Genomic DNA, 24377 nt, shown 5'->3' with positions numbered 1-24377 from the left:
AAATGCTGAATACAGAGAGGAGGCAAATGAAGTCCTAAAGTTCATTAATTTTGGTTGTGGCGTTTTTTTTAAAGTGAGCAAACCAGAACCTGTGGAATAAGGCAGTGTTGCACAGATGTGAAGGCTATTCAGATTCCAGAAAGGTGTCTCTGGGGAGTTGTTTGGACTTGATGATGGCTGTCTCTGCAGTGTCTTTTAGCAGCTAGATGGTCTGTAGGCACTTTTTAAAAGAGGAATTGATGAAGATCAAGTTTTAAGGAGAGAGAATTTAAAAAAAAAAATAAATTACTTAGCTGCTAGGATCAGTGAATATTGTAATATGTGGGATAAAAACATGTCACTATCTGCCAGTATCTGTCCACATCCCAATAAGGGATTTGTGGTTTAAGGGTGTTTTCTAAGCAAATGAGAGCTGGCATGGAGACAGGAGCATTTCACCTATCCTGGGACCAGCAGTAGTGATGGTCAGAGCTAACACAGGAAGTTATTGTGGCAATTTCTAGAAGCTGTTTGCTCAGGAAAAAAAAAAGGGAAAAAAAAAGAAAATCTTTCTGTGTTTGCATTTCCACACTGAAAAGACATTCCTATGACATCATCTTGTTTGTTCTGACATTGCAAGAATGGAAGAAATAAAATGGCAGAAAAGAGACCAGGGACTTTTATTTTGCTGCCAACAAAAAATAGAGGAAAGATGTAACCACAGTATCCAATGACTACTTTAATTCCCAGAGACAGTTCAGCAGATGAGTTGTTGTCCAAGGGCAGTTGGGCTCCCAGACACAAGAGCATTCTGTAGTAAGCTTAATTACTCATTTTAATTATGCATTTTAATTAGCAGGGGACTAACACAGTGCTTTTCTCCCACTTTCTCAATAAACCCACTTTGTAATATTACAGAACAAACTTGTAACTGAAAACTCCAACTGTCTGCAGTTGAGAAAAACAACTCCAAGTCCAGGGGCTTTTCTTCTTCATGAAATCACATTCAATGAGCAGGTCACATCCACCTCTGAGCATTTTCAGGAGCTTTTTGCTTACTTTATTCTGTTCCTGGACAACATGAAGAAATCACCCTGTGCTGCTGCTTCTCCCAGTGGTGTTTCCTTTGCCAATATATTGTTGTTGCCTCTAAACGTGTCCTAGTTCTTCCTCTTCTGGTAGTTTGCCCTCAGAGCTGTTGTCCTGTCTTCCCTGCCCCTAAATTCCCTGCTGTAGGAAATCTGCTTTCTTTCCCCTTCACTTCAGGGAAGGCCTGGTTAGAGGGGCAGGTAGAAGTAGAGGCAGCTGTGTTCTGGAATGAATTCAGAGGCAGCAGTGTATGTGGGATGGGTGGCTGGGTGGAGACAGCAAATACCACAAAATCTTCAGCAAAACAACCAGATCCCAGAAAGCAGCCCCTCACAAGCTATACTCTCTCACAAGCTGTACTCTCTCACTTCTGTACTCTTTCCTGCCCAGGACTGTACCTGCAGAGGAGGGATTTGCAGTCTGCAGCATTCCTTCGCAAACTGAGGCTGTCAGCAGAGCCCGGTGAAGCCAAATAGGCCTCCAGGCTGCTCTGTTCTGAGAGAAGCCAATCCTAATTTATTTGTAGCTTTGAGCCAAACACAGGCTTGAAAAGGTTCAGGTAAGGATATAGTTACAATAGAGGTGAGGTAGATTTAAGGTGGAGTGGTGATTAGGAATAAAGGGAAAAGTAAAGTTGTGCCAAAATTTTCTGAAATGTTCCCTCGGGTTTCAGTGCAAATAGCATCTTATATAATTTCCATCATGTAAGGGGTGGAAATGCTCCAGAAGTGTCTGTTCTTTACAAGGCTTTGATGAAATGTTACAAGGCTGGAAACCTCTCGTGTTATATTTCTGTTGTACTTCTCTGCTGCTCCTGGACTGGGATGAGCTCTGGAATCAGGATCATTGCCTGACAGTTCCAGGTGTTTGCATGTCAGACTCAAGCTGCAACCTCCTCTTAACTCCTGTGGTTTAAGGAGCTCAAGGCATTTTGTCTGGCTTGGCTTGGCTGAAGGCAATAATATTTTCATTTATAGAGAAGGTGGTTTGTTTTTTTTTTTAATTTGGATATTGCAGTTTCCCTTAGTTTTAAAACCACAGTATATAAGATCCTTTCCCTTGTGATGAGAACCATTTTGTGTGACTTCATATGGCCAACTGTTTCATCTGCCTGCAAAAAGCTCTCTAATTTTGTCTTCTTTCTGATTCCTCTGCTCCCACCCTTCTTGTCCCTTGTTTTCCATGCAAATAAGATTTCCTTTAAATTTTACCAATGAAATATCAGCCCATTTGAGATAATTGCCCATGGGAAAAAACTTAAAAGTTCAGACTAGGAATCAATGTTCTTCCTAGAAACAGAGCTGGAAAGTGAATAATCTTAATCAAATGTGATGGGAAAGCAAAAAGGCAGATGGAGGGCTGAGTTCTCAAGTAACTTCTGTACATTTCAGTTGCCATCACTGACTTAGTCCCTGTTTGTGCTGGCTTAGAAACTGATGCCAAGTGGACGACTCCAGAGCAGATGATGCTCTATGTTACTCTGGGCAGGAGTTACCAACCATCCAGGGACCAGTATCAAAACAGAGTTAGTGTGACTCTGTGTGTATTTTCCTGCTAAGCAATAAAAATCTGACAAATGAATGAAGCTCAGCAGTAACCCACATATTGTGAGTGTGTATCCTCAAACCAGTTTTGCCAATTGGGACAGAGAACTATAATTGGCCTTGCTGAAGTGGCCTTTGTTTTCCACAGCTCATGATGTTACACTGAATAACTCCTCTAATTCATGACACCTGAATAAACTTCAGGAAAACCAGTGTGGAATGCACATTCCACTATCTGCAGCCACCCTGCAGCCCAGCCTGGGCAAAGTCCCTTCCCTGATCCCTACACTAAAGTCAACTCTAATGATTAAAAAATGCTGCTGGACTGAAAATGCATCCCACTTATCAGGCTTGTTTGGAGACTTGAGCTGGACCTCAGTATGGCCTGCAATAATTGTAATTCTGCCTGGCTTTAGGTATTTGGGTATCTTTTTTCACTTAAAATATTCCCAAGCACATTAGGCTGGAAGTTATCAGACTCCATACAGAAGAAAAAAAACGAGTACATGTGAACTGGTCAACACCAGCTTTTAACAAACAGAATGCCATATCAAAGGAAGATTATAAAAACATCCCAGTGGGATAGTTTTTACAGTTGCTTTGGATTGCATCATCTCTATTTTCTCCTCTGGTTCAATTATTTCCAACAAAAAAGAAAATGTTTGGCTTCTTTGGCTTAAGCTACAGCCTTCCTGCAGTTAGAAAAAAAAAGGAAAAAAAAAGGCAGTCTTGAATATATCCAAGTGTTTTAGCTGAAAGTGATGCCTTTCAGTGCAGTCTGAGCCCTGAGCAGAGGAGCAAGCCCAGCCTGCAGTGGCCCTTGGGCTGTCCCACCAGGCTCTGCACCCACACAGGCATAGCCAGAGCCTGCAGGGGGGATGCTGAGCCAGTCCCCTTCCCCAGCCCTTCCAGAGTAGCTGCCAAGTGATCCTGAGCATCCCCCCAGGGTGGAAACTGTGTGAACATCCATGGTCCAGGACCACCACCCCCTCCCCTTCCTGCCTGCCCTACCACAGGCACGGCCCAGGAGCCAAACTAGGAATGACTCCTTGTAATTTAGGATAGTTGTGAGCCCTTTTAAAATTGAGCATCCTGCTGAGAAACCCTTGAGCAGAGAGGTAAGGAGCACACACTGCCTTGGGTCCTTTTGAAGACACAGTTAGGGATGATGTCAGTACAATTTATAGATCCAAGGATATGTTATTTCAATAGACATTTCATGGTATCCATTATAGTTACAGATCCGTTGCAAGCTTCAATTATTAATTTATGTGCTCATAACTTTCCCAAAGCCAGATCACTTCTGTTCAAATTTCATTTTGTTCTCCTTTACAAAGTGTTTTAAGGGAGGGTTTTGACAAAATGTTATTTCCTGTTGTTTAAGTTAAAAGATGGAAAAGCATGGAATTGTGTGCCAATAAAGCTCTAAATATATTCATTTGAGCATAACATACAGACAAAACAACACAACCAATAGCAACCACCCACTCCCCTCAGTGTGGACTCCATCCTTATGAGGAGAGCTTAAGCTTGGGTTTCTGGGTAGATTTTTTAAAATAATTAAATGTTTGAATGTGCTGGAAAGCATCTCCTCGTGTGTGTGTGTGCCACTGCCCTCTGGTGCACAGAGGAAGGAGAGTTTGGCTGCTCTGTAGGGACAGAGGTGTGGGAACCGACCCACTCCTGTTCCTGCCCAGAGCAAGGGCTCAGGTCCTGCTCTTTGGGAGCCAGGCTGTGAAAGGAGTTAAATCCTCACCCCCGAGGCAGTTAGAAACCACAGTCCCTGTGTAAATCTGTCCCTTTCTGTATTGTTTCCATAGAAAATGCCACATGGAAAGAGTGTGCAAATGTGGGGTCAGTCACACCTCCCCTCAGGCTGCTGTCTCATCAGCTGCATATCCTAAAATATCTGGATTTGCTGCAAGTGATGCTGTGCTCCTGCTGAGCACTACCAAAGCAGGGCCCTGAGCATCTCTGACCCTTTCTTCTCTCCTGGTGGATGTTTCTGGCACATGACAGACCCACACCTTCAAGCCTGGAAGAGTTTTGCCCAATCCAGGGGTTTGGGATAAAAGACAAGGTTTAGCAGGGTTGATATGTTGGGCTGCATTCAGGGATAAATGTAACCTGGTCAGTAGAAGTTGTAATTATCCATTATGGATGTTAGTGGTCAGAAACCTATGAAAATCAGCTAAAAACTCAAAAAAATATTTAGGATCATGGCCACACTGCCCCAACTTCCCATCAGGAGGATAGCTCTGGTTGCTGTACAGAGCAGGAATTTATCTCATCTGGAGCTGCTGTGCTCCCTGGGGATTTATTGGGACAATTAAGATGACTTATCTAAATGTCTCAGTCTATGGATTTGCACCTTTTCATGCTATTTTCCATCAAAGTCAGGTTTCACACTTTTCTGACTCTCAGTGACCATCAAATCTGAGCAGTCACTTCTATTTCAGAATTTTCTCCCAATGAGACTGGTGTGAGTTTTTCCAATTGGAACATGATGATATCAAGTGCTCTGGAATGATAGTTGGGAGACCTTCTTAGCTATATTTGACAAATAAATTACTTTTCTCTCTAAAAATGAGGCCTGTTCAGCTGTGCATCAAGTCTCAAGAGTTCAGTCTCATTGTTTTGAAAACTTTGGTTTGATAACACAATGGAAAAAGTTCTGTAGCCCTGATTTGTGCTGAAGGGGGGAATTAGGATGAAATTACTGCCTTGGTTTGGTTCCATCTCTGACTTATTTAAACCTGTCTATTTAAGCCTGTTTAAACAGTGCCTGAACCATCTCATATGGATTAGCCTAATAAAAAACCCCTCAAGTATACATATGAAATTTCATATCATTTATTTCTAGGGGATAATTTCAAGTTTTTATCTTAACTGCTACACAAGGGAGGTGGGCTAACCCCTAAACCTTAAACTGTGATTTATTTTTTTTTGTGGTTATTTTTAAAAAAATAGTTGTAGGGGCTGACAAAGATTTCTTTATCAATTCTGTGCCATTTGCAAGCAGAATGTCATCTCTGTTCTAGTCAGCAGCCACAGGAGCTCATCTGGGGCCCTGCATGTCAAGCTGAGAGCTTTTTTTCCACCATAATAAAGGTCCTGCAGGTTAAACTGCTGCTAGCTCATCAGTGACACTTGTGAAATCCCCTTGATGGGCTTACACAAATGTAAAGACTCCTCCTCAGCAGTGCTGCTGATGGTGCACAACAAAGGTAGCTCTTCAGTCATGCTCACCCTGCTTTGTCTCCTGTGTGTTTGCATGTGCGAGTGTATTTATGTGGAGATCTGCATGATATACACAGATAAACGAAATATGGGCATATAGGCAGGACAGACAGCTATTTATGCATGTATTTAATGTTATTCTGGGAGTTGAAATGGAAGAAGCAAGGAAAAGCTACTGAAAGCTTATTTTAAAATCCTGTGGCTATGGCATCTTCAACCAATCAGAAGCTCTTAGGCACAGGATGGGATTATTGGGGTACCAGGAGTTGGACTCAGTGATCCTGATGGGTCCCTTCCAGCTTAGCATATTCTAGGATAAGCACTGTTTTCCCCAAAGAAAAATTATAAAAATGAATTAGTACGCTAATTCTTACAACACAGACCCTGCTTGTTTAAACTTTATTTCCTTCAATTTGAAATAATCCACTTTGCACTTTTTAAAGACTTTGTCTCTAAACTGTGGCACCCAAGTAGGTGGTCAAGCCAATACTTCCTTTCCCCCGCCAGACACACTGGGAAGAAGCAGCAGATTGTGTTTTCAGGAGATTCTTGCTGGAAAGTTTCCTGGGATTATCATCACATGTCAAGGATGATGTCCATATAAAACATAGATTTCCCAACAATACAACTTCCTTGGATGGAAAATTTTGTTTTCTTTAGTTCACTTATTTTGAGTGAATAAAGGAGTCCGTGGGGAAGGAGTCAGTCCTTCAAGAAAATACTCGTTCTTTTAATTAGTATGTTCCTGCTTCCTCTCTACCCTGCCAAAATTCACCATAAAGAAGAGGTGTGGTACTTAATTGCCTGCCAAGTGGCACAATTAATGTTCTACAAATGCAGGATCCTCTAGGTGAAGTGATACAGCTGAGTTATAAAATGTCCCATTCTGTGTTTGGATACCAGTACAGACACACACACACACGTGTGCTGAGAGGATGTGTTGTGTTCATTTTTATTTATTTTTTTTTTTAGGACGCTGATTTTTCTTTCCTTCAAAGTACTTTTTGAAGGACTTAATTTCTGTGCAATAGAGCTCATGGGCAAACTCTCAGTAAATGCAAAATAAGGAATGCAGTCATGGTTCTAAAAACATTTAATATTCTTCAAACTGATGCCAGTTGTGTCCATTGACAGTAATCCTGTCTAATCCCTTCCACATGTATTATCTTTGTACACCTGCTTTCATTGTCTCACTTATCAGTTTTGAATACTTAGAACCACAATTTGCAGGAAGGCAAAGCAGCAGAACAAAGCATCCACACACTCACAGCTTGCTACACTGCAGTTTTGCATTGTAAAGATAAAACACAGTTGTACATTTTGGTACTCGGAGTCAACATCTTCCATTGAGACATTTTTCCTCCCTCCTGCCCTCCCCCAGCTGATGTCTGTCTGTGTTTGTGTTCCTTGGCAGACTGACTGAAGCACACAGAACAGCTGTGAAAGTCATCAGGAGGATGCAGTATTTTGTGGCCAGAAGGAAATTTCAGGTAAGCAGCAAGATTAATCCCAACTGCATCTCATGAGCTCCTGGGACATCAAAGGTGCTCTCAGAGGAGACTTGTCTTAGTGAAGGTGGCTGTAACAAGTCAAAAGTGTTTTTGAGATTCTTGGGCTCACACCTTTTGTGGATTTTTTAATATCAGTGATCCATGGATGTAGTATGCTACAAACTCCTGACTTTGAGGAGTCAGCATCATTATTTTTACTAGTCATTTTTTACTGCACTTGGTTTTTGGGCTTCTGCTTGTTTAACTGGCCAATACTTACCCATCCACTAGCAGAAGTGAAGAAAACACTGGTGTTGGGTGAAAAAACCTCTGTCAGGGTATCTGCAAAAATACTGATCATAACAAGAATGTTATCAATCGTCTGATCAATTAGGGAATGTTCAATTCCATGCTGTGTATGGCTGACAGATCAATAGGCTTCACTGATGAGCACTGTGGGTGCAAGGTTGCTTTCATAGGTGTGACTCACATTTGAAAATGTATTTCCCATAAAGGGACCTCATAGGCCATATTTTATAAACTTGGGGAGCATCTGCTGTCTGGAAATTTGCTGTCATTATGAAGTGCTCAGTTAATTTTCTCAATCGGGTTACAAAGTGCTCAAACTGAATGTGCTACATTGAAAATACTGTTTCATTTTGCCTGTTTAGTGAGACTTTTTATGATAAATCTTGTTTGGGATGTGATCCTGATATAATCATTCTCATTATCCATGGGCTGGAAATGCCATGGAAATGAAAAATTAACTTCTGGACTGATTTTCAAAGCCTTCATTATTTCCATCTCAAGGTTTATGCTTTTTTTTGTTCAAGAGGATGCACTGCAAGTTAATGGCCTTTCATAATCCTTTTGAAGAGGTTTTAAGAAAATAAATCAAAAAACCTACATTTCAGGGAAGTTTGATTAGAGCTGAGCACTTAAATGGGTAGAAGTATAGAGTATAGAAGCCTGAGATAAGATCCCAGCATTCAAAAGACTCTAAATTAGGGCAGATAGAACATTTTATTTATTTCCTAATCCCATGCAAACATGTATCTTCAGATAACCCTATCTTTTCAAATAAGACTAGGAGAAGTCAGTTTGTTAAACTAGCAGAAAACAGGAGAGCAGGATTATATTATAAATATACCAGAGAGATAAACACTATGGGAAATTAAAAAAAAAATTTAAAAAGGAAGAAGAAAATAGGGACACTAGTTCTGTAAAATAAAAACTCAGTTTATAAATGTATTTCAAACCACTAGAGACCTAATCTTCTGGAGCTGTCAGCTAGTGGCAGTCATGCCAAACCTTAAAAACTGAATTTCATCAATTTATGGAGAGAATCCTGTGAGTCAGTGACAGGGTAGAAGAAGAAGGAATAATCTTTTGTTTCTTCCATTCTTGGGGCCATGAAATAGAGTTTATAGAACTCCCCATAGTAATTAAATTTTGGAAGTTCAAAGCTGGGTAATGTTATTTAGTTTTGCATGCTGAATGTGGAATACTGAGCTCAAATGGCCAGGATTTGGGATTATGAACAGAATGAAAGTCAAAGGAGTTGTACAAGTGCTGCATTTACCACACTTCTCTGGAAGCCCATTACCTCCTGGCTTCAGTTGTATCATTTCAGCATTTCCTAATCAAAACATGACAGGGGATTGTGCCAAAGTTTGGCAGGACATAAGATGCCCAGATCTAAATCTTTGTGGAAAAAGAGGAGAGGAAAGTGGTAAAAGCTGGAGGGACTTTTTTACTCAGCTTCAGAGAGGACTCAGGCAGATTGCAGCACTTTGCAACTGTAGGAGCTGATGGTTTGGTAAAAGGGATAACTGTCAGAGGACTTCTTTTGAGGGGGAAAAGAAATTTCACTGGGAATGAGTAGAATTAATTATGCACATAGTAACTCACTGGGGAGAGGGGAGGGAAAAGCTCCCCGGCACATCCAGGCTCTGCGCCATGCACGGTGTTTAAATAGAGAGTGTCCAAAGGAAAGGACACGGGATTTAGCCAAAATGCTCGCCAGGCACCCCCCCTAGTCCATCTAAAGAGTGATATTGGCATTGCTTCTCGGGGTGAGGACAATAGGCTGCTTTTCTGGCCAGAAATAGTGATGTGTCAGCGTCTGCAAAATGTGGAGCTGGGGAAGGGGGAGAAAAAAACCCGACCAAAAACCGAACGATAAGCTGAAAGCTGAAACCTCTCTCCCCCACAAAGCCTCTGCTCCCAAATGCACTCAAATGCACACACACACACCTCCAAAACCACAACTCTTCTGAAAGTATTGGTGCAGGTATATACTGTGTGCAGGGAAGGAATTTTGTCACGAAGAACTCTTGCTTCTCCATTCACTTCACAGGATTTGTTTCCATTCCAGTTCCATGCTTTCATTTGAAATTTCTAGGATTGTGTGGCAGCCTTCCAAGCATGACTCCAGCACATACTGTAGGTGTTCAATGCATGTGTGCAGTGGTGCATGCTAATGGCTCTGGCTGAGGCTGTGACAGAGTGCAAACAGACAACAAGATGACTAATGAGCTGTTTTCAGTAATTTTCAATTACTAGATTTGCAGTTTACCTTTGCTTTTTTTCTCCCCCCCCTTCTTTTCTTGAGTCAGAGCCAAAAAGGGAGACATTTTGCCCCACATTTCCCATAAGGGTTCTCAAAATGCTGGTCTTTCCAACAGGCCATGATTTGCATTGATACCTCCCCACACACGTTGATTTTACTTGCTAAAATTTCACTGTGCTGCACTCTTTATAACCACATCACTTTCTGCAAATTCTCCAGACTTGTTTCGAAATTTGGCCGCAGTAGTTGCAGCAAGAAACCAAAGCTTGGCAGAGGCACCTTGATTCTCATTAGGATGGGAATATAGCTGGGCAGGTGGGAGTGTTTTCACTCTCTTGCAATTTTTTATCTGTCCTTTTTTATTTTAATTGCACCTTTTTTCCCTGATCTCAAAGGTATCACGAAAGACAAAGGATGACAAACAAAACCCACATGCGGCAGTCTCCTGACTTATGCAGAGCATCTGTCTTCCCTGTTCCTCAAGCAGCAATATTTCTGTCACCAGACATCTCTGGTCTTCAGAGATGTTTGATTCTGGGTCCAAGTGCTCTGAGTTGGGCCAATCCCTGGGGTTCAGTCCCCTGACATTATGATTAACACATGGCTTTGGAATGAGCCAGGAGATACTGCACATGGGAGTCCCAGATAAATTATCCATCCTGTGTTTGTGTTTCCCAAATACACTGTGAAGGGCTAATATTTTGCTCAGTATGGAGTGACATGAAGACATGACTCTAACTGACAGTAATGGGAATCATTTGGCTCCGTCTCCACAACAAATATTCACTCCCACAACGGCTGCAGGGGTTTTTTTTATTCATTACAACAACTGTTGCAAAATGGCAGGAAAATGGGCAGATAAAAAAAATAGAATGAAGGCCTGTCTGAAGTAGAAATCTAGTTTGGTCAATGCTCACCTTTCAACTTGCTGCCTGCCTCCTTTCCCAGCAAGCTCGGAAGCCGTACGACGTCCGTGACGTGATTGAGCAGTACTCCCAAGGACACCTCAACATGATGGTTCGCATAAAGGAACTTCAAAGGAGGTAGGCCCTGTCTACCTCATGAAATATCTGATTCCTCTAGTGCCAGCTGGCTTTAGGAGAGATGTGTTCTTAATGAACAGTAATTGTCCAAAATTGCAAGCACAACAGGGAGCACAATATCTGGAGGATTTAACTTGGAGCCATTTTTAACCCTTTTTATGACCAAGTTTACAATTACCCTTTATTCTCCTCTCCTTTTTCTCCAAGTGGAATTAAAAGAAATGAAGGTGCATGCTGTGAAGTTTATAGTGTGATCCAAGCTTTTCTGTCCTCTTCTTAGAAAAGGAAAACTTTTCAAATAATGATTTACCTTTCTGTTTCCACTCTGTGGTTCTCCACAACTGAAAGAAATCTGTTTCGCTTGTGCTGCATTATCTGGAACTTTTCCCTGTCCACATTCCTCCATGCACATGCTTTCTCCAAGTTTGGGGTTTGCAGCTGAAATATTTTGCCACAAAACTATTCTCTTCTGTTTCAGCACAAAGTGCTTTTCTCTTTACAAATTAATGCTGTGGACTGGGACACCAGAATAAACTCCCCTGGCCCTTAAATTAAATGAAAAAAAAAAATCCTATTGAATGGAATCTACTGTGTCAACATATACAGATATTAAATCCGCCTGCATGAGGCTCTAGGAATAGTTACAAATGTTATTAAGAAGTCATTCTGTTTGTATAGTCTTTGTTATTAGATTACATAGGACACAGGAGAACTATGTTTTAGTTACAACTTGAAAGTCTGAGAAATATTAGTACTCACGAAAATAGCAATAATAATATGGTTTGATTTTGGAGGAAAAACTTTTAAAGAGCTAAACTGCTGACTGTGTGTGCAGAAAGTCATGCTAGTCTCATGTTTTTGCTTGTTTTGGTTTGGGTTTAGAGCTACTGTAAATTCTCATGTAAATTGTGCTCCCATGCTTAGCAACGGAGTTTAAGTTGTTTGGTAATTGCTCTGCTGGTAATTTTCTGTTTGCTTCTCAGGTTGGATCAATCCTTGGGAAAGCCAGGTCTTTTCCTCCCAGGTATGGTGACTGCATTTTATGCAAAATTATTATCTTCATAACTTTGGGAAAATACCCTTGGCTACAGTAATGTGGATTTATAATGCAGGCAATCATACATGAATGTAATTCTGTTAATAAGCCCTAGAATGCCTGTGTAAAGAGAAATACTTTTCATTCAGGTGATAGGGGAGTAAATGGAAATTAAGAATAAATGTTAAAATGTATATTAGAACATGATGAGATGGAAATATCCTGAGGGAAATCCTTCTACAAAAATAGTCTTTCTAAATCTTTTGGTTTGGATGTGGGATTACAATATATGTTTATTCCACTTAAAAAGGTTTCTTCCTTCCTGAACTCATGTCCCATATCCACAACTGACTTGGAGCACAACTGAGTGTGGCAAAATAATTGCAGAGCCTCCAAAACATGGCATGTTGTCAGTGGTTAATATTATCAGAACGAGGAATATCATTCAAAACACATTTTCAACATCTGATTGCTGCAGAAGACTCAGTACTACAATCCCTTTTCCCTGTAGCTGGTTTTGGACCACAGGAAAAGAATCTGTCAGCTTGAATACTTCTATAAATATTTATGCATGACATTTCATTCCAAAATGTGCAAGCTAAATTTATGGAAAAACGTCCCTTACCTCCAAGAATGTATTATTTTATTTCTAGTATAGCATTACCGAACTGAAACTGCAATTTATGCTTGAAAAGACTGGTGTTAGAAGCACTTTTTATCAAGCAGTTTCTGGTTTCAGAGTTGAATAATTAGAAACCTGTTGTAGAATTATATTCTGAGAGATTCAAGAAGCTGAAGATGTTCAGGAAGTTTGGTCTCACCAAATCTTGAGGCAAAAGGGTCACAGAAACCACTGGGAGGGTCTTAGGTGGGCCTGTGGCTTTGGACAAGTGCTGGAAATAATCTGAGGTACCAAGGAACTGACTGGAAGAGGTGGAATGGTGGTTGGGATGCAGAAGCTGGTGAGCTCAGTTAGGGGGTTGCAAGACCAAAACCAGAAGTTATTTGATCTAGCAGTTATTTTATCTAAACCCTCCACAAATCCAAAAATAAGATAAGTGGTTCCAGAGGAATGGTGTGCAGAACTGAACCTAGAGTTAGTTTGCAATTACTCCTGGTGTTATCCAACCCAACTTTACTCCCAGGATTTTCCAAGTGGTGAACAGTGAAAAGTGGGTGCAGTATTTGTTTGTTTGTTTGGGGTGAAAACAGACTTTTGTACTGTTCCCCTTCTCTAGAAAAAGGGTTATTCCTGAGTTTACCTCAGAATGCATGGCTTATTCTACACTGAACATAGATTTTTTTATATAATACTTTTCCAGGCATTGCTAAAATCCTCATTTTTTAACAGTATGGGTGTTTTCCCTAGACTGTGTTATTTTTGTACAGATGACAAGCAAAAAAGAAATGACAATGCAAAGAAAATTAAACTGCCAAGGAGAAAAACATGAAAAGAATTTTTCTTTCCAGCTCCTTTTATTTTTTTCCTGTTTTATTATACTCCCATTCAAAGAATCTTAAGGTCTGATTCCAAGCCCGTTGAAATGAACGGGAATCTTTCCAGTGACCTCAGTGGGGTTTGGATCAGTTTTTTTATTGAAAAGTCCCTGTTGTGGATTTTGATAATATTATATAAAAGCAATTGCAGCCTGTCTATAGTATTATTACTTTTCAAAAGTGAATGATGTCATAAAAGACCCAGAATCTGAATTTACTGGAAGCAATTATTGTTATTTTTCAAGTTAGTTTCTCTGAGATAAAAAAGCACTAAAAGCTGTGTTAAAACAAGATAAGGATACAAGAAGAGAATAAAAGCCATGCTGGGTCAGAGCAGTCCTGACTCCAATGGGGCCAAGAGCAAGGTGCTTTGGGAAATGTGTAAAAAAAGCCTCCAGCCTTCCTGTCAGCTTTCAGCCCATTGCACATCAGAGGTTTCCTGACAAGATTTCAGTGTATTTAGTCTCCAAAATGGTTTGTCCTCAACGAACTTGCCTAATTATCCCTTTAAACTTACAATATCTGACATTTTCTACAAAGAATTCTGATAATTCCACCTTCATATGTGCATATAGGAAGAATTCTCCCTTTTTTCTTGTTTTTGCTCTTGGCATCTCCTCCCTTTCTTTGAAACTCTTTCAAGCAGGAGTGGACTTAAAAACACTAAGATAATGAATCAATCTTCCAAGGGCCTGGACCCTACTTTTATGAGTAAATTCAGCAGACTCTCTCTGAGTTTCATTGGAAGACTGTCCCAGTGTTCCAGGGGACAAAATTTTGTCAGATTAAACAGATTCCTGTCATAATAAACATAAAGGAAAGTGTTGATGTAGAGGGAAAGAGCATATTAATTGAATTTATGGAATCAAAAAAGTAGACACATACACTGATACAAATAAAAAGTGCTTGACCTTCACTACACACGATGGAGTTAACTGCTTTTGAATGCAATTTTTGAGACTTACTACAGCTTTTCAGGGGCAAAGGCGAAGCATAATGCCAAGGTAAAACAAAAGATCCAGTGTTTGGGTTCAGAAAAGTACACAAAAAGCTGATGTTTATCTGCAGTTTATCTGAACCTCTTGGTTCTGTATGACACGGGTGGGAATGCCTGGAGAAAAGGGCTTTCTTGCAAAATTTTGACAGTTCTATTGTTTGCTTTTTTTTTTTTCCCATTAAGTGCCACCTAAGCTTTTTGATACTTTTTCTTCCAATCTGTTAAAAAGAAATTGGGTCACTGTATCTTTTAAAGCATAAAAAATATGCTCAGCTTAAGTTTTCTCTTTTTTAAGTCAATTAATATTTGAAATGAGAGATACCCATATTTCTGCAAGAACTGATTTATCCCACCCCTCCTGGAGACAAAAATATTTTGGCAGTTTACCTTTTAGGCTGTCCAATGGAAATCACAAGTCCCTGATCCAGGACTATGCCTTACCTTTTTTAAATTTCTTCTACCAATCAGCTGCAAAAGGCTCTGGCTGACAAGAAAAGAGACTCCAAATAAAAGCTGCCATGACTGAGGCAACTTTGTTATTTGCTATTTTTGAGGTGTGAAGGGGAAATCCTGACCTTCTTTTTCAGCAGCATGCACAGTATACAAACCCAAGAATCCAGATCTTGCCATAAGCTCATCCTAATCTTCCCTGGATGGAGCTTTGGCAGAGCTAGAGCAAACCCAGGTCCAGGGGGCTGCATTTACACCCGGGTAGCGAAGAGAAGGCAGCAATGCCTCCTAGAGGGACTGTTCTGCTTTCTGAGATACCATTTACAAAGGTGTCTTGGTTTGGAAAGACAGGTGTCTGCTAAGGAAGGCAGGAGCCTCACCTGAAATGGAAAATGTAAACCCCCTCTCTCCAAATTGGTATAAATTTGAAATTAGGGGCTCTCAAGCAAAGATATGGGAGCAGGAAATAGCAGTTCTTTATTAGGGAAGAAAATAAAAAGATAAAATAAACAATGCAGTAAACTAAAACAGCAGTGACAGAGTCAGAACACAACCTGACACCCTGTTGGTCAGGGTGTTGGTGGCAGTCCCATTGGAAATGTGGCTGCAGTCCTCCTGGAGTGTAAGGTGTGGTTCTGTTGGAGCAGGGATCCTGTATTCTTCCTCTGAAGATCCAGTGGAAGAGGCAGCAGCTGTTCCTCTGGGAAATCCAGTGGAGAAGCTGTCTTGATGTCCCAGGATCTCAGATTATATCCAGTTAGGAATGTTTGGCTTCTCCCTCTGGGCAGAGCTTCTCATGGTGGGTTGCTGTAATTCTTATCAGCCATGCAGTGACATTCAATGGCCCCTTATCAGCAGGTGTCTCCCTGGAGGGATGAGTGGTTGTGGAAGAGATAAAGAAAACTGCCCAATAACAGAAAACAACTGCCACACCTCTAACAGATGGCAAATAGAATTCATCTTGCCTTGCAATCTGGGACAAAAGATTTGAGGTGTCTTCAACAATCCAGAATCCTGTCAAATTCCTCATTTTCTGCTTAAAATAAGCTGATGGCTTTCAGAAAAAATTGAATATTTTTGAATTAGCTCCCCTCTAGTTGTGTAAAAATCAAGGAAGGACTCTTGTTCTATAAAGCAGAGTCGTTTCCAGCTTTTACCATTTTGAGACCATCTCTCTGCAATTCATTCACTGTCCTAAAGGTCCTCATAAGTACTTTTCCCTAATCAAAGGAAAAAAATTATTTTCTTTTAAGTTTGGTATATTCTGATGAGATACAGCACACTAACTGTGTGAAAAAATAAGATTAGGATGCTCATTCCCCCTGTTCATATCAGTTTATGTAATTTATATAATGTGCTTCCATTAGGGGAAAGAGTTATATCTTGAACTGGTGTGAAGCAAAACTAAAAGTGTTTGATGGTTTTTTAGGGGTTTTTTTGTGGTTTTTTTGGTTTTGTTTCTGGTTTTTAGCAAGAGGCATATCTTGTTCTTCTCTAGGAAAATAGGTGGGCCAGCTTTGTGAAAATATTAGGAAATTCATGTAGGATTGTGTTGTTTGAAAGTAGAATACTCAGGAAGGTAAAGACTTCCAGGGAAGAAATGTCCATTTAAATAAATATATGTTATTATTATTATTAATCTGTATTAACTATTCAGTCTCCTGAATTAGACTGCCTATTGCTTATTTGGTAGTATTTTCTTGGAGTAAAATCTAAATATATAAAATAATGGGTTTGTATCATACCAACCATGTGATGCAAGATTTTATTTTTTTGCATTTCTGAGATAAAATGTTCCCATCAATATTTTCATCCAGTTACAAGTAAGTTGTGCTTCCTTTCATCCTTTGTCTCTGTGCCTTTCCCATAAGTGTTAGGGGATTGCTTATCTGATCTCTGTTTTAGTGTGCCCAACACAGAGTAAAAACTCAATTCTAAAAGGAAGTTATTTTGGATTACAAAGTAAAGCCTGGAGAAATTTAGACATTTCATATTTATAGTTGGCCATGCAATCTTTGCAACTCTGTAAAAACAATCAATCTAATAATGTAGGAAGTCTGAAATCATCTATCTAGAAAAGACTCCAGAGAGAAACCGAAACATGAGCTAGAAATCACACGTACTGGAGCGACTTTATCTGAACTTGTGCCCTCCCTCCTTACCCCCCCCGTGTTTGGTGAATTGTACGCACACTACATTTGCTCTTAAAGATGGGCTCTATTAGAAGGAAATACTTTTAAATTAGGGCTGGATGTTGTTCCCCATGGAGGCTGATAAGAAATGGGGGAGGACCACAGCATTTTGTGTCTTTCAGAGCCTGTGTGCCAGCACAGGGGTGCATGAGACAGCTCCCTCCACAGCATCATTCCTCCCACTTCTGATTTTCCACATCTTAGAGCAGTGCCACATGCCACAAAGCAGATTCTTACTGCTTATCTGCTCCCTGTTTTCTTTCCAGTTCCACACAGCTTTCAGGAATAACTAAAATAGGAAACACTATTAACTTGGTTTGGGATGTCTTGGTGATTATCTGAAGGATGGAATTAGAGCTGGTGAGGAAATTACTATTTTATTATTTAAAAAAAGAAAAATCTTTTTTGAAGTAGTTCTTCAGGTTTGGGAGACTTTTTGGGGTTACACCTAAACAAAAACACTCTCTACCCACTGCTGTTCAAACCACATCCCAATTTAGAAATCTTAAAAGTCATGCTTTTTCTCTGATATATATACTTTGAAAGATGTGTTTACAGATTTACTAACTAGAAAGTAGACAGCAGAGTCAATTATTTCATTTTAGGCAGAGATGAACACAGAGATAAACTTGAGCCTCAGCCACTTACATTTTAAGAAGTTTCTGAGGTTGTGAACGATGAATAGTACACATGTATGAGCCAAGTTGTGTCACTTATTGTCTGCCCCACATTTTCTTTCCTGACTTTATTTGCTCCTGCAAGTTCTCTGGGGAAACACTTCTCTTTTCTAAGCCTACAAAGAGCTGCCAAGGGTGCAGGACCTTTTAAAGGAGGAGAAGGAAAGCACAAAGTGCTCTTGCCAGCACTGCTTTTACTGGTCTTCCTCTGGGGTTGTGATGTGTGCAGCACAAGTTACCTTGAGGTGAACTTTGCTGCAAACAGATCACTAAACATATCCCACAGCAAATATAAATGGTAAAGCAAGTATGACTCCCTGAGAAATCCAGGAATGTGATGAGCACACACAGGCACTCACTGTGAACTCTGGCACAGTGTAAATTCATATCTCAGCCTACCTGCCAACATATCTCAGCCTTGCTCATGCCCTCAGCAAAATTGACTTAGTTAGCTTTAAAAACCAGACTTTAAGCGCTCATGAAAATGGAGCAATGCATGAAAAAATCCAGGAGTAATTACTCCAGGTATTGGAAATACACTTTAGTAGAGAAAAACATCCAACTTCCATTGCCATCAGCTTGTAAGTTATTTCAGTATTAGACTGTGGGTTTTAACTTGTGAATGTTAAAACTCTGAATGTGTGTGGGTTTGTGCTTCATTCCCTGTGCAATAACACCCTCAAACTATGGCATTCCTTAGCAATAGATCCTGTGAGCAGAAAGCATAGATCCCATTTTCCACAGTTTTCACTCTTGGCTCCCAATTCCACCCTTTGCAATGGAATGTGGGAGGAAAAATGAGGATGCAAGAGCTTTTCCCAGAGTGACTCCTTTGCAGAGAGGAAATGGATGGATGGATGGATGGATGGATGGATGGATGGATGGATGGATGGATGGATGGATGGATGGATGGATGGATGGATCTCTACCACTCCAGCTCTTGAACCCCTGGATATGCTGTATCCTAGACCTGCAGCCCCAGCTGAAAACTATTCTGATTTATTTACATATAGCAATTTTACCTTGCTCGGGCCAGTAAAATTCAAAATTGCAGGTGGGCCCAGGTACCCTGCCCATGCCATCCAACCACTGAAATAATTAAACAACAAAACAATGTTACTCCTGACTCCATGCATACCCCTTCATGTCTACAGACTCCTCTACCAAAGTCCAAGTTGCCCTTTAGACTAACTCAATCTTGTCAGTCTGACAAACTAATTCCTGCTCTCCAGCCACTCTCTCTCACTCATTCTTTCTTTTTATGTTCATGTATTTTATGCTACCCTACTATTACCAGCTTTTTTTTCTTTTTCCTTTGAATACCATAGATATAATTCATAGTTTGAATTTATTCTCCACCTAATGAATGTCCCATTTTTATTCTTCTTTCTTTAGAAAAAGGGGTAGACAAAGGATACTACAGTATAGGAGCCAGACTGATCCGGCTGGAGGATAAGGTAAGTGCATGAAAGCTTGCTTTTTTTTTACTGAGCAATGATATCTGATCTAGAGACCTGCAAGATAGTATCTTGGCATGATTTACTTTAGAATTACAGGGCTCCATAATAATGAATAATATCCTAATTTTTCTGAGGGAGTTGATGAAGTTTCATGTGCGTGTTGTTCAGCATTAACCATTTACCTGCTATGCAGTCCTGATTCTTGTTTGTAAAAGGAGCTGCTTTCATGCTGAAGTCAAACCACACACCTTGTATATAAATGCTGTGAACTGGCTGGTGTTTATCACACAAAAATTAGTGAATTGAACAGAAATGTTAGTGTCAGGAATCTTTGTGAATAGCAACAGTTGACATCTCATTTACAAATCTTGAGATTCTTTAAGGTTTACTGCATTTTTCCCAGTTACCTTTGCACATTTTCTGCCCCTCCCTCACTGTCTTCTCTCCAGGAATATGTTCATTTTTGTTACTAATTAGAGTTACTTAGCAGTGTGCCCAAAGGCCAAAGCTCAGTGAAGCTCTATTGTCTTAGACCTCTCCCAAACATCCTCCAGAGCTTTTTCCACTCAAGCGATAACAAAAATATGAGTTTGCTCAAAACTCAGGCTCTATTTCTGTAACAGTATTTTAGTCAGCTCTCTTACCTACCTCTAAAAGTTCATGTCCCTCCAGCAGGGTACTTTGTCTGGGCAGGAGCACCATAGTGGCTTTGCTGGGGGGTGTGATGGTGCTCAGAAAAAAATTCATTTCAATTTGGCATATCCACTCCCTTTTTGTAACCTTGTCTTACTCAAATTTTCATGCAAATTCTCTTTTCACTTTTTTCCGGAGAAGTGAGGTGAGAAGGAAAGAGGAAAGAAACTTCTCATAATTTTTAAGAATTGTGCATCTTGCCAAAAAGCAGAAATTGAAATTAAACTAATTAACTAAGAATCAAAAATCAATTTTTTATGTTGATTGCTAGGACAACATCAGAAATATGAGACACTGCACTATCAAAGGACAGATTTTCTTTGATTTTTAGCTTTCTTGCACAATGTCAAGAAAATCAGCCTATCAGATAAAGACATTATCAGAGCCAATTTTAAAGTGGATTGATCCCTTGTGCAGCCACAGCCGTTCAAACTGAAAATGGCTTTCATTCAGATTGCCTTACTCACTTTGAAAGAGATAAATTGCTCTCTGGCCTCTGTATACTCTGTAAATTCATGTCACGGCTTCATTCAGAGTTCTTGAATGTGCATATATAGAGAAACCCCCAATACAGACTGGAAATTTAGCAATAAAAGTATCTGTGATAATAGTTGGAGTGCTTTGAGTGAGAAATTGTAAATACCTCTGGAAGTAGCAGCTCATGGTCTCCTGACTTCTCCGTTTATGAAGAGGAGAGGTGAGAAAGTTTTTAGTGTGTCTGGCCTTGGTCCAGCTTTAGCACAATATGCTGTGGATTTGATCAATTTTATTTCAAAGCCTGACTTAGAGGGCTGTAGAGGCATCTTGGTATAAGAAGAGGAATGTTACAGGAGATGCAGGAAATGCTGCAGTGACTGATCTCTAATACCTGCTTGTGTTCTGTGTTTAATTTAGGCATGGTCTAAATAAAGTCAGTGCAACCTCAAGCCATTAGTGGGCAAGACCAAGCTGTTCTTTAGTTTAAAGAATTAAACTTTAAATTTTGCATGGGAACTGGTGATTTCCCCCTCTCTTTACTTATTGTTGCAGAGAAAACACGTAGAAAAGGATAAAAATATGTCAAGATGTCTTCATAAGATGAGTCAATCATTGCAGCTTCATTTTTGTTCTCAGACCAAACTGCAAATGTAAAATAAATGCCAGACTCAGAGGGAACCCAGGGCATTTGATCTTTTAGCACAAATTACCATTCTTTCAGGTGTACAAGGCTTCAGTCTCATATCCCTGCTAAGTAAGTAGACATGGTGCAGAAGAAGGGCAAATATTTGTTGTGTTGGTTTGCTTGAGGTTTTGGTGGCATAAATTTGGGTGTTTTGGTTTGTTTGAGTTTCTTTTTGTATTTGCATATTTTTGGCACATCAGGCTACAATACATCTGTTTACATAATGAATACAAAGTTAAGTTCCCAGCTATCTCTGTTTTAATGGGACAATAGAAACTACTGCATCCTGCTGTCAAACTGCTTCCCCTAAATTATTTTCCCATGTCTCATGGGCTCTCCTGCTCTAACAATTCACTGTGTAGTAACTGCTATGTGTCCAAACGTGAAACAATATTGCAATCAGGAAGGACAAGCTGAGTTTCAACCTCTGAGGAGAATAAATGAAGAAAGGGCATGTCTGACATGAGGCTCCGGCTGGTGATGAGAAATGATCCCCCCCCTTGGAACTAGAAAACCTTTGGGATCAACCTCTTCCCCCTGGAGAAATTATTTTAACATTCAGTCACCCAGTCTAGTGATGGCAGCCTCCCAAAAGAGTGACACATCTGATAAAAGGACACATTTTTGGACAAAGGCCAGTTGGTGCAGACTGATAAAAATGCAGTGTGGATTTGAGAATGTTATCTGCCTAAATGAGCTGCATCAATAAGCAGTGAGCACACCTCTGGTCCAGACTGACCTTCCCCACCAGCATTTTGCAGTTCAGTTGTTTTAGCTGCCTCTCTTGAAGGGAATCAGAGTGTAACAAACCCATTGAGAGCTGTGTGTTGTTCTGCATAAAGCCATAATTACTATTTTTGCAGAGTGAGGGAGAGGGAAGCACACATTTCTGATGGTTAAGATGAACTCCATTCCCTGGAGAGGTTTGCTATTATTTCAGCAAAAACATGGCATTTGCTCTACAGAAAGCCAGAGGCACAGGTCTCTGAAGGGGTTACTTGGTGATAGGAAGAAGCTTTGAGGCAAAAATATTGCAAAGACACAAAGATAACAGCCTTCCATTCATGTGGCATGAGAGCACTGCCTGCAGCCTCTTTTTTGTGACCAAGCAGGGTCCTTCTGGAAGTTTAAGCTAACAGGGAAGAGGTAAGAACCAGTTTGTGGAGGATGAAGCATTGTGCAACTCCTGCAGAAAAAAAGTCTACTCCTTTTTGCCTTAAAGCATTGCAGAGCTGACTAGAAACAGGTAAAATGCATGGTGGTATCTCCCAGGCAAAAAAAAATCCAAACTTCTTTTTGGCAACATCAACACTGTGCAGGGCTTCACTCCTCTCACTGACATGGCACATTGCATAGTGGGAGTTTGCCTGGAACACTTTTCAACCTGTTTTTCCTTGAGCAGAGCACAAAATTCTTATTTTGTTGTGGCCAATGCAATAACCTAGTGTGGTTCTTTTCACAAAAAAAAAAAGAAAAAAAAACCACTGAGATGTTTGGAAAAAGATTGGGGCTTCCTTCCCAACATGTGATGTGTGCCATTTGGCCGACCCCTCCTTCATTTCCATGGCAGGGTTTAATTTTATATTGTGGTATGTAGCCATTGACAGATCCTTTTGAAATGTATTAAGAGGGAGGTTGGTTCCAAGATGATGTTCTAGAGCTGGCGTTAGTTTCTTTTCAAAATTGTAAACTAATGCTTCTTTATGATGAAATGGGTATTCTTTCTTTTCCTTTTCTTTTCAAAATTAGAAACAAAAATCGTGGTGTGCTATGTCAAACTGCACGGCAACCTATAAATAAAAACAGGAGAGAAAAGAATCTGCAAATGAAAGGTTAGAAAGGACAGCTGTGTTGTCTTTGAAAAAGAAATCTATTAGGTATTTTTATAATTATATGGCAGTCTTTTTTATGTGGTATTTACAGTTATGATTTACGTCCATATTACCATAACTATTTCCATACTTATAGACAACATGTGATAATGCTGAGAGCCAAAAGCAACCATTTGGTAGCATTTAAAAAATGCAGGAACACTAAGAGAAAACAGGGCAATAAAGCAAACCCTTCTGAGTTTTATCCATCTGAGTAATGCGAGCCAGGACAAAAATGTCATCCAACATAAACAAATGTAGAGGTTGGATTGTGGCAGTAAACTCTCTCTTTACCAATTTAAACACAACTTGAGTTGGGAGCTAAAAGGATGGGCTCAGAGAAGAGTGGTAACAATGGAGAGAGGGATGTTGGTGAACCTGATTCCTGCTGTGATTACATCAGGAGTCATTAAATAGTAAATTATTTATCATGGCAGTGCCTGCAAGCACCACTAGCATGAAAAGCTGGTAAGATTTTCCATTCTAAACCCCTAATTTGTGAGTGGGGTGATGGGCATAACTAAAATGCATTAAAAAAAAATAAAAGCAACAAAAAAGGAAAACAAAAGCCAAAAATTTGTGCATGATGAGTCAGTTGCAATATGAGCATGCTACACTTTTGAGGTTTTAAGAATATGTCTGAAATAAACCCCTTTGTTAACAAAACTGGGTTTTGGCACCAAGGTGTTTGTGGGTTGTTTGCCCCCAGTTCCTTAAAGATGGAGTCATTCCATAACAGAAAGCTTTTCAGCAGGCTGCTTGCAAATGGGTGTTGTGTGGATTTCTTAGGTCAAAGACTTATCTCATTTACTCTGGAGCAGTCCAGCATAAATCCATTGACTCTGTGCCATAAGCATGATGTCATTAGAGTTTTATTTTTAATCTGTTGCTGAATTAAAACAAAACAAAAGTAAGAAAAAACTAAAGCCCTGATTTCTCAAGCCAAATTGTGCTTCCATTTATGCCAGTGAAGTTACTCAGGATTTATGCAGGTGCAAATGGCAGCAAATTTCTTAAATGGCTTTAACAAGATTCCAGCTCCTGTGTTCACATTCTGCTCATCAAGAGCAAATTGACAGAGATGAGGTGAAAGCAGAAATAGGGACTCAAACATTTCAGAATTAATCTGAGTGAAATCATGTTTACACCTATTATGACTAAAGGAATCTTTGTGGTATGCTGAGTATTGTAGAACTGAAATTGTGTTCTTGTAACTGAAACATCAAGATGGGCTTTTAATCTGCAAACAAAGTAATGAAAATTTAACTGCTTAGATCTCAGCCACACAACTTTTCTAGTCTGCTGAGATGAACTATTGTAGTCCTGACTTCTTCTGACTCTCTGGGATGGGTTTATGCTTCTCAGATAAACCTTGTTCAGTACAG

General features: G+C 40.0%; 1 protein-coding gene across 1 annotated transcript in view; it reads left to right on the top strand.

The window, feature by feature from the left end:
• LOC135456204 (potassium voltage-gated channel subfamily KQT member 1-like) overlaps positions 1-24377 on the top strand; it is a gene marked incomplete at its 5' end in the record, with an annotated part of 404683 nt that overhangs the window by 210214 nt on the left and 170092 nt on the right. Inside the window, 4 exons of the mRNA XM_064729935.1 lie at positions 7267-7342; positions 10863-10957; positions 11941-11981; positions 19202-19263. Of these exons, the coding sequence (XP_064586005.1) occupies positions 7267-7342; positions 10863-10957; positions 11941-11981; positions 19202-19263 (274 nt within the window). The remainder of the gene's footprint in view (positions 1-7266; positions 7343-10862; positions 10958-11940; positions 11982-19201; positions 19264-24377) is intronic.

Source organism: Zonotrichia leucophrys, chromosome 1A (genome assembly GCF_028769735.1).
Source record: "Zonotrichia leucophrys gambelii isolate GWCS_2022_RI chromosome 1A, RI_Zleu_2.0, whole genome shotgun sequence".
NCBI classification, from domain to species: Eukaryota; Metazoa; Chordata; class Aves; order Passeriformes; family Passerellidae; genus Zonotrichia; species Zonotrichia leucophrys.
The sequence above is the reverse complement of the archived record's forward strand: the minus strand, read 5'-3'. Positions and strand labels throughout refer to the sequence as shown.